At 45.6% G+C, this 10,214-nt stretch overlaps 1 protein-coding gene across 1 annotated transcript; it reads right to left on the reverse strand.

The window, feature by feature from the left end:
- Positions 1-197: 197 nt before the first annotated feature.
- Alkal2 (ALK and LTK ligand 2) lies at positions 198-9,921 on the reverse strand. Its single transcript, XM_052186006.1, has 5 exons — positions 9,116-9,921; positions 7,116-7,169; positions 6,955-7,035; positions 4,034-4,099; positions 198-854 (listed from the first exon to the last, which is right to left on the reverse strand). The coding sequence occupies exons 1-4, from the start codon at positions 9,369-9,371 to the stop codon at positions 4,035-4,037; spliced, it is 456 nt and encodes a 151-aa protein (XP_052041966.1). The 5' UTR covers positions 9,372-9,921; the 3' UTR covers positions 198-854; position 4,034.
- Between the last annotated feature and the right edge of the window lie 293 nt (positions 9,922-10,214).

Here is a 10,214-nt window from a genome sequence, read left to right on the forward strand (position 1 = left end):
TTAAAACTGTTCTCAGGGCACTTCATGGTTTGGCATTCTCTTACAATCAGATAGAAAAGGTAGCTGTGGAGTATTTGGAGTATATATGGCTAAATGAGACTAAACGATCAGGAATTTATGTCACTCAGTGCTTAGTCACATCTACGTGTGTGTGTGTGTGTGTGTGTGTGTGTGTGTGTGTGTGTGTGTGTGTGTGGAGAGAGAGAACATTGTGTGTGTATATGTTTATATGACATTGTAATAGAAGAGTCATTCTGAAGACTTTATTATTCCAAACACTTCATTTATTTCCTTGTATTTATCACAGTATTTACATATTGTACAATACCTGGAATGTACTTTAACATTTACAGAGGACAAATGGGACTGGCCTGGGCATATCCACAGATACATATGCCACTGTCTTCAACACAACTGAGGTTTTTTGGTTTTCATTAAAATTTTTCATGCAGTTCCAAACTATACTTTGGGATTTTAATTGTAGAATACAAAATGTCAAATCATACTATATACTCTATGAAAATACAGTTTAATGTTCTGCCTATGTTTCTAAAGAAATATTCCTTGTGGTTCCACCTAATCTTAAAAGGGAAATACCTCATTTTACAGAACAATACATCAAATGTGGAGTGTTGTCTGTTCTTACAATCTAAGAGTGGCAAATATCACTGACAGATACACACTGGTTTGCTGAATGTATATTTGTAAACTGTCAACAACATAGAAAATGCAAAGGAATTATGGAAGAGTGCAAAAATAAATCTCTGTCCACAGGAAGTGGGCATGAAGATGGTTCTGTTCTGTTGGTTTCCAAAGGCACTTTTCAAGGTTCCTGGTGTGTCGCTCCTTTGCAGCTGAAAACAATTACACTTGATTTCATACAGCTACCCACTTATTATTACCAATTCTAGAGGATGTGGTGCATTCAACTTTAGCAATATTATAACACATTTATAAACAAGGAGCCTGTATTTCTCTTACTTTGGAAGTCTGGGTCCTTTCCCCACTCCCACCTTGAATACAACCCAGTTCTGTAGCTGCCACGTGCTCAGTGTGCCTGAGGACGACAGCCACCATGCATACCTGTGAATAAATACTTGCTCAAGTGAAGTTTAGTGCTTGGTCTTGCATGTGTGATGGGACTCTTGGGTGTTATTCTGTCAACAGATTTGCAGCTGTGTCACTGCTGGGAAAGAATTGGCTGCCTCACGCTGCTGTGTTTGCTGCCTCTCACCGCTGTGTTCACATCAGGGTTACCAGGCCATTCAGGCTGAACCATGTGTTTGTGCTCATGCCTATAACACATAGCTGCGAGCTCAGGCTTTTCATTGACTGACCCATAGGTTCAGTAATGAGGTGTATGTGCCACTCGGAATATGCTTCCTCTGCTGAGAGGATGGTGACTGAGTTTCCCCAGGAAAGTTCATGAATTTGCTCATTAGTTTTCTTATAGGACTTGTAAAACCTGCCCCTTAGGCTCTGGTCTAGAGCCGGGACAGGAATCTAGTCCAGTAGTCTTGAAGCTAGAAAATGAAGCCTGGATAGAGTAGAAACCTGGTGTGGCTACTGAACTAGCGGAGCATGTGTTCAGGGTTTTTCCCACTGTAGTGAGACACTGCTTATTCTGGCCCTGAGGGTCTGCGTGCCCTGAACCAGTCTACAAGGTACAGAGATGATGTAAGTCTTTAAAAAGTTAATAATAAGCAATAAAAGTTTTAGACTAATAGTCAACACAGATACTAGTGTTTTGAACTGACATGCACACCCATATTTTGGCCAATCTGAATCTATCCCATTTTGGACATGTGACTGTTGAGGCAGGTGGTCTTTGGTGCAGAAGTTTGGGAACACAGATCTTCCTACTGTTACTGTTGCAGTATCCTGTCAAACCCACACTGGATAATGCAGAGGGTGGAGCAAAGGCCAGTGTGGGACCTGTGGCTGCCCCATGCCGTATCTAGGCAGCATACTTGCCTCTTCCTTCATGTTTTTTCTGTAATCTACTGTATTGGGCAAGCTCGGGTGTGCTGCTGAGGTCTGGCAGACAGACAGACAGAGCAGGCACTTAAGAACTGGTGGTGGTTTGTCTCTGGGAAACTGAGTCCTGTGCAGGAGCCGCCAGCCGTCAGGAGGCTAGATGGTACCAAAGGCATGAAAGTCATTGGGATAAGCTGGACTTTCTTTCCTAAATTTGCAAGTAAATGGAAATACTTCCCAAGTGACTTCCTAGTAAAGGTGGTGACACCTCTGCAAAGACAAATAATGGAAGTGAGGTTTTTATTCCTCAGCATGTGTGTGTGTGTGTGTGTGTGTGTGTGTGTGTGTGTGTAAGAGAAGACACTTCTGTGTGCCATAAATACAGTGGGTAAGAAGATGGAAAATGTTGGAAATAAGGGAAGTGAGGACAAGCACTTCTCAGCTGTGGCATAGAACACCTGCTTCCTCCAGAGGGAACCGGGTGTGTGCACAGCCCTGCTGTTCTCCACTTCACCCCCAGTAGAGAGCCTCTTGCTTTTAGTGGCTCTTGCTCGTGATAAGTCAGTCCAGACTGAGGATGTGGTGGCCAACACTGAGGCTGCTGTGTACTGGCCCTATTGACCCAGCCAGGTCCAAGGTTTGCCACACTTGACAAACCTTGTGCACAGTGTTGCCTTTGTACTGAGCATGCCTGTATATGAAAGACTTGTTCTTATCCAATTTTTATGAGACAAGCAGCTACTAAAAAGATGTGACATTCACTTTTTTTTTTTCCTTTTTTTGGTATTGTCTGGATAGCAGGCATGTTTTCTGGGAACAGCCATTTGCATTCAGGAAGTAGATCTTATTGGTGGTATGAATTCCCACCTAATAATGCCTGGCATACTTATGATGTTAAAAAAGCACAGAGCTGATTAAATTAAAGTTCTGTCAATGTGTTGAAAATGAATAAGTACTGTGAAATTTGTGTTGGGAAGTGATGCTGACTTCCTCCACTGAGCTGAGAGCCTCAGGAGTCCATGTATAGTTACAACCTGATAGTATGTTTACATTTCTGCCACCAAATATTAGTATTGACACTCAGAACCATCTATGTTATCTATGTTACGTTTTTGTTATAATGATAAGACTCTAAACCTTTACAAAATATGTCAAATTGGTGTGGCTGTGGTTAGTAGCAAATAGTATAATCCAGCTTAAATAGGACAAAACCGAATCAAGCAGAGCATGCTAGGTTCAGTGGAGCATGCATAAGCATGACAAAATGTTTTTGTTTTACTAAGGTGCAAAAGGAATGCACACCTGACAAGTGTGTTTCAGGGTTCTGTGTGTGCATGGGGTAGGTATACGTGTGTGTAGCTATGGATGCCCCTTGTATGCATACAGAAGGTAGAGAAGGGTGGTGAGTGTTCTGGGATATAACTCTACCTAAGTCCTTCAAGACAAGGTCTCTCACTGAAACCTGTGTTACATTCCTCATGGGTAGCCACTGCAGCTCTGGGGTTACATGTGGCGGTAGCCATGTTTTCTGTTTTATATGACTAAGGGATTTCAGCTCTGCGCCCCATGCTTGCATTGCAAGTGCCCTTGCCCTTTGAGGTATATCCCCACCTCCCCCTGCTTCAGTGTTTGGAATTGTTTTTTAATGGGCGGATATGCAGTGTGATGTCGGCTAGCGGGGAGCCACAGTTCCTAGCCTACCATATTTTCTATGTTGTTTATTAAATAAAATCTGAAGGACATTTGTGTCCAATCATAAATGTCAGTGACATAAATGTTGAACCTGGAAATCAACAGCAATAGGTTGAAACATGTATCCTGAACATTACTGCCTGTGCTAAAATCAGCTAAGTGCTAATATGAACTTCCAGTAACAATGTGCACTACAGATAGCCAGCAGGGGGAGCCTTCTACTCACAGCCAATGTTCTGAGGTGAGTTGGCTGTCTTTTGCTCAGAGTGAGGCTACTGTAGAGAATGCATGACTGAAGTTTTATGACCTAAATAGGTTCCTGACACACGTGGTGTGTGGCTACCACGATTGTTTGGGAGCTTACCTTATCTCTCCATGCACATGGGACTGACAGCCAGCCGAGTAAGTAACCTGGCACATCTTTTATAGTCTGCAGTAAAAACAAACCGTGGACCCTTGTCAGTTGTCTGCACAACACTAAAATTAAACAGGCTGTTTTTTGTTGCTTTGTTTGTTTTGCAAGTATATAAAACACTAAAACTTTTTTAAAAAAATATTCTTAAGTCCCTAGAAGCAATAGAGTCTTATCTGGAACCATGAATTCTAAATTGCTTACTTTCTTGTTATTATAAGCAGAAATAAGATGGGGGCTATGGAGGGGACAGACACAGCATCCTTTCAGCTGTGGCTGCCAGGTTCACAGAAATGCCACGAGTGTTGCTTCTAGTAAGATAGGCTTTTCACATGCCCCTGAATGCTCATTCAGATTCTATGCAGACCAAGTCTCCACCTGAGATGAGCCTTATACAGACTTTTACAGTGATGTTTGAAAGGAAGTGGGTCAAGGGGATCTGTATGGGAGGCTATGCAAGATGCAGAGGCAGGAGGATAAGTTCAATGCTAGTGTGGGCTACTGGATGAATTTGAGGCCATCCTGAGCAACTTAACACGAATATGTTCCAAAAAGTAAAAAGGAGAAATGGGGGGTGGGGGAAGGTAGGTGCAGCTCTGTGATAAAGTGCTTGTGGGAGAGCCTCTTGACCCCATCGTCAACAGTAAAGCGGGGGGGGGGGGGTGGGGTGGATTAAAAAGTAAAATGTCAAGTGCAATAAGAAAAAGTGTAACTGTCTAAGAAAAAGGTAATATTTTTTCAGTGCTGCCTGATAGTCATTGTGGCTTCCACACTTCATTCTTCTGCTCCATCAAAAAATATGTAGGAAGACTCAGTTATCTAAGCTACAGGAGAATTTCCCCAGGACAAAATTATGTGAAAAACTTCCATAACTAATGATTTACTGCAGTTTACTTCTCAGGAAGTATTTACCGTCAGAGGAGAATCTGAATGAGTAACAAGGACAATGGTCACACATCCCCAAAGTCACCTTTGAAATGTTTATGGCATATATACTTTTGGTTCAAAAAGGAAGAAGAGCTTAGCTTGTTTGAAGTTGATCTCCTAGAGTTTTACTCTATGGCTTTCTTGCTCACTGTTTGGACTGTGCTTTTCCTATATAGGATCTATACCAAGGTGGAGTAGATTGTGAGTCCAGGAGGGACTTAACTAGCAAACTGTAGATACTTACATTTGTAACCTGCAGAGATCCTAGCTGTTCTCATCTCACTCCAAGTCTCAAACAATATCCCACAACCAGTAATGGGCATGCAGGTAGAACACATTCTGCTTATTGGTAAGAAGAGAGACTTGGTTTTCATCCCGCCAAGCTAGTGTGGCTACCTAGTAGCTCTCTGGTCCATATTGATTCTCGCGCCCCAGGATTTCAGTGAAATTCTGATCATCTTAAAGCATCCCGGCAGAGCTACCTGCTGCCCTGTTCTTCGTGGAAGAAGAACTGGAAAGGGGCTAATCTCAGTGCACAAACATGTCAGCCTTTCACCTCTGGGGATTCAGCTTGAGATGTGACCAAAAGTCTCTATATTATTACAAAATGATACGACAGTGTGGAGCCTAGTACAACTCTCTGGGAGGAGCTTGAAGAGACTGTACAGTGGTGCATGAGCCTTGAGCCTGGTCTTGTTGATGCCCCTGTGACAAGCCACTCAAATCCTGTCTTCTACTGTCTAAGTGGATAGGTTTTAATGCTAGAAGGTCATGTTCAAATTTAGAGTCTAGAATCCTATTGTATGAGAATATTTATTATAAAATACACACTTAATAAGGAACGTCCTATGGCTTCAAGAAACAAGTTAATTCTCAAACAGAAGATAGTTGCAGTGCACAAGAGAGCAGGGGAGATCATGATTGAAGGGAACTTATGGCGAGTTCAAGTGGGAAATCAAATCCCACAGGAAGCATGTCTGCTCACCTTGGGCTTCAGGCCTGACTCTGTCTGATAAGCGCTACTGAGACAGCCTTGCTGGGCCAAGACCCACAGATGTGAGGGCATGAGCCTACCTAGCAGTGTTTGTCACACAGAAGCAGTCTCTAAGTGACAGGCATCATTATTCAGAAGAGCTCTGCTGCCTAAGTAGAAAAAAAAAAAATACTGCTTCATGTAACCGGTCGATCTGTGGCAAGCCAAAAGGCCACTTCAGTCTGCGGACTGGCCTGAGGTCCTCTGTCGTCTGCCAGGAAGATCCTGGTGGGTTGACTGGGCTTTTCTCATTTCAGTTTTAAATCAAGCAAAGGTCATCATCCCATTAAAAAACATGGTTTATGAAGAGTGTAAGGAATCATTTTGGGGAAGTGAAATATATCACAGCAGATAAATAGATGAAGCTTGTTGAAAATGAAAAGAAATTTAAAGGAAAGGCATATGAGAAACGGAGACAATATATGAGCTAATGTCACTGTGCTGAAGGAGAGCAGCCCAAAGAACAGCATTTGTGTTAGCAAAATCCTTGGGTGCTGAGGGCTTTATTATTGACGGGATGAAAACCATACTCATCAGAACCATGGAGATGGCTAAAAAAGTTTGACCAAGAAAAACCTCAGGGCAGCCAGGCTGGTTATGCCCCAACACTCTGATCACCAGCAGACACCTAAGCAACTCATGCCTGACGGGTGTGATGTTCAACTGAATAGAATATAGACTTGGTTCATAAACAGATGAGGCTATGAATGAAAGGGGTCAGCCCATTGCAAGGGCTGATTACATCCAATGGGTTATCATGAGTGGCACTGGTTGTTGGAGCCATCGGGTCCAATGTCTGGGCATCATGCCGCAATCCAGTCAGGTGGGGACACTCAGGCCCCCCCACCTGTCACACAGCAGACCCACTGCACTGTAAGAAGAGTGGCGTTCTGTCTACTGGGTGCTCACTTACATGCAGGGATGGTGCAGTCTCTCGTGTTGTGGTAAAGTCTGTGAAAGTGCTTGCTGCACTTCGGACTGAAATAAAGAGGACCTGGAACACAGAGGAAGAAAGTCACAAAGACTCAGGGCACAAAGGAGCAGGGAGGGAAGAGGACTGAAGGGGACACACACCTGTGAGATGTTTCAGAAACTTGTCCTTCATCCTTAGATCTCGAGGAACAATCTCTACGAGGGGTGAGAAATCGTATTACTTGAACAGAGCACCTATGAAGTGTGGTCGTTAAGTGAATGCGGAGGAGATTTTGAGAACTGCATTATCCACACTACAATGCACTTGATAAAACAGGAGAACACTTGGTAGTTGCACAAAATACAATGTGGGCACTTGGCTTGGGACATGATTTTTTTTTCCCTCAAGCAGCATTAACTACTCTTAAAGCCCCAAATATTACCAGTCTATTCTCTCTGGATATAGTAAGTCAGAGGCCACAAAGTTACAGGATGACAAAAACAGTTTTTTGGTTATGTCCCAATGGATGAATCACTGGTACACACTTTAATTGGAAGAACTTTGAAGTCAAATTCCATAGCATTCAAAAGTTCAAGAAATAAGCCTGAACCTTCAGCTCCCAAAATGTGTCACTGAACAATGTACATCGTAGGTGATTTTTTTAAGGATCACATTTCTTTACATTTTCCTGATAAGCTGGTGTGAATAGATGAGAATATACATCACATTCGTTTATAAGGCAAAGGAGGGCCCTAAAGGACGGTCTTCACACACCATTTCGTAATCATGACTTGAGTGGCACCTGCTCTCCAGCAGTGCTTGGTCCCTGATGTGTTTTTTCTGAGTTTGGATATTGTTTTTGCTTCATTTCTCAGCCTCTTCAATCATTTTCTATGTCTCTGACCCACATGAGGCCAAGTAGTTTCTTCTATGATTGCATAATGTCACATTTTATTTTACCAGAAATACTGTTCTCTGTTTTCCCAAGAGCTGAAGAGAGACACTGGCATTGAGTCTTCCGCAAGGGACACGGAGACGACTCCCCAAGGTCTTTCTTCGTGCACTCCTTATTTGAGTCAGTTTACACGAAAGTGACCCTATCATAGTTGACCTAATTGTGTCAGGAAAGCATTAAAAGCTTGTATGCTTCCCTGAGAAATTCCCACGGGCCACTCTGGGAAGGGCTCCATCAGGGAAGCTCTGGCCTTTTCTGCCTCTGCTGGAAATGGTGGGCTGGGAACCCTCCCCTGTGAAGAGCAGGGTGTCCCGAACTGGGCACCAGCACATCTTGGACGTGGATTAGGACTGCTATCTTAAAGGCTCACACACAGCTCTTGTTTCTGCCAGAATTTTTTTTTTTTTGATTGAGAAACAAGCAAAAACAAAACAAAAAAGACACACTCACAAAAGCCCTCAGTTAGATTTTAAATTGATTTATCTTTAAAACCTATGTTTCTGTAAAACAGTTCTTAAAAATATTAATATAATGTGTCTTTCAGATACGGAAGTTAGCCATTCCATCTCACTGTCAAGATCCACTTTTGCTCCTCAGTGCACACTGTGGCTAGAACTCTTTCAGGACCCACAGTGACAGGACCCCACTCACTCTTCAGGTCATACTGCTGGACAATCCCACATCGTTGGTTTCTCAGGTCCATATGTCAAGAGTCATTCTCACCAGTTCTGTCAGGTCTACATTGCCAGGACCTCACCCCCTCCAGTTGCGTGGTCCAAATCCTTGACCCTCATTCACTCTCTACCTTTAGGTTGGCACTGTCAGACACCCACCGATTACGGACTCTCCGTACCCCTCGGGTCTACACTGCTGAGATACTCACTTTCTGTTCCTCATAGTCTACACTGACCGGACCCTCATCCAGTCTCCACTCCACTGGTCCATACTTGCCACAGCTCAATCTTATTAACTTCTGTACTTTGTGGTCTACGCTGCTGCTGCGGGACACTCCCCCATTCTGTTTCTCAGATGCACACTGCTAGGGCTCCCTCTTCCACACTCTGACCCGGTCTACACTGCCAGATACTCACTTTTTACTTTCTGCCTTTCAAAATCTATGCTGCCAGAACCCTCCCTTACTGTTTCATATTATGGTCTACACTTCTGGATTCTCACCCTACCAGGTCTACAACGAGGAACACTCACCCACTCTCTGCTCCTCTTGGTCTGCCCCATAATCCGTGGCCTCTCTGCGGCCCAGGGCAAAGTCGGACTCGCCAAGGAGCTGCAGCCTCTTGGAGTCTCCTATGTGGAATTTCTTCAGCTCCTGGACCAGCTCAACTAGCAACCTCAGCAGCGTCTGCCGGTCTGCAGGCCCCCTGGGCTGCGCGCGTCCCCGGTCCCCCACCGTGCTCAGCAGTAGCAGCAGCGCAAGGAGCAACGGGCGCCCGGACGCGCGCATGGCCCTGGTGGCCTGTGTCGCGGGTCTTGGGACCCGCCGCCCCAGCAGCCGGTGCCCAAGTTTCCCGCACACGGAGTCCAGGCGCAGCCTGCGCCCTGCACAACTTTCTTTCACCACGGGGACGGCGCGCTGGGGTCTTTGGACGCCTCTTTGAGCTGCGAGGCCACAGGTGACGCCCGGGGGCTGCCGAGGTCCGGAACCACGGAGCAGATGAGCGGCCCTGGACTTGAGAGGTCGGGGCACCTGCCAGAGGTGGGTCCTGCACTGCCCTCGGGCACCTGCTCCCACGCCGTGGATCCCACGTCGCCTTCGAGCACCTGATCACCAGCGGTCCGGTGTCTGCCGCGCTCCTCGGTCCCCCAGTCCCAACACTACTTCACGAGCTCCAGCCCGACTTGTCCAGCGCAGGGACACAGGACGCGCAGCTCCTAAGGGAACAGCGCTCACCCCGCTGCTCCGAGTCCTGCTGTCCTCGGGCGCTTCTTATCCCCGCGGCCGCCGACGTCAGGCGGGTCCCCCGGGTTCCGAGCGCCGCTTTAATTAGAATCACCGAGCGCCGCTCTGGGGCGCGGATATTCGTCAGGCCCCTCCGCCTCTCTCATCCCCTCCCCTGTCCCCTCCTGGCCCAGTCTTCAGTCTCCGCCCCTCCCTCACGTCTCCACCCGCGTCTGGTCTCCCCCTCTCTTGTCCTTCCTCTGCCTCTCCTGTCTCCCTCTCCCGCAGTCTGTTTCCCTCCGTTCCTGTCACAAGTGACAGGATGAGCAGAAACGCCTTTACCGGGAACTGGGATCTGTTTTTGTCTAAATGTAGATCTTGGGTTATTTAAAAGGAGCTGTTTATTGC

The sequence above is a fragment of the Apodemus sylvaticus genome, chromosome 6 (assembly GCF_947179515.1).
Source record: "Apodemus sylvaticus chromosome 6, mApoSyl1.1, whole genome shotgun sequence".
In the NCBI taxonomy this organism is placed as follows: Eukaryota; Metazoa; Chordata; class Mammalia; order Rodentia; family Muridae; genus Apodemus; species Apodemus sylvaticus.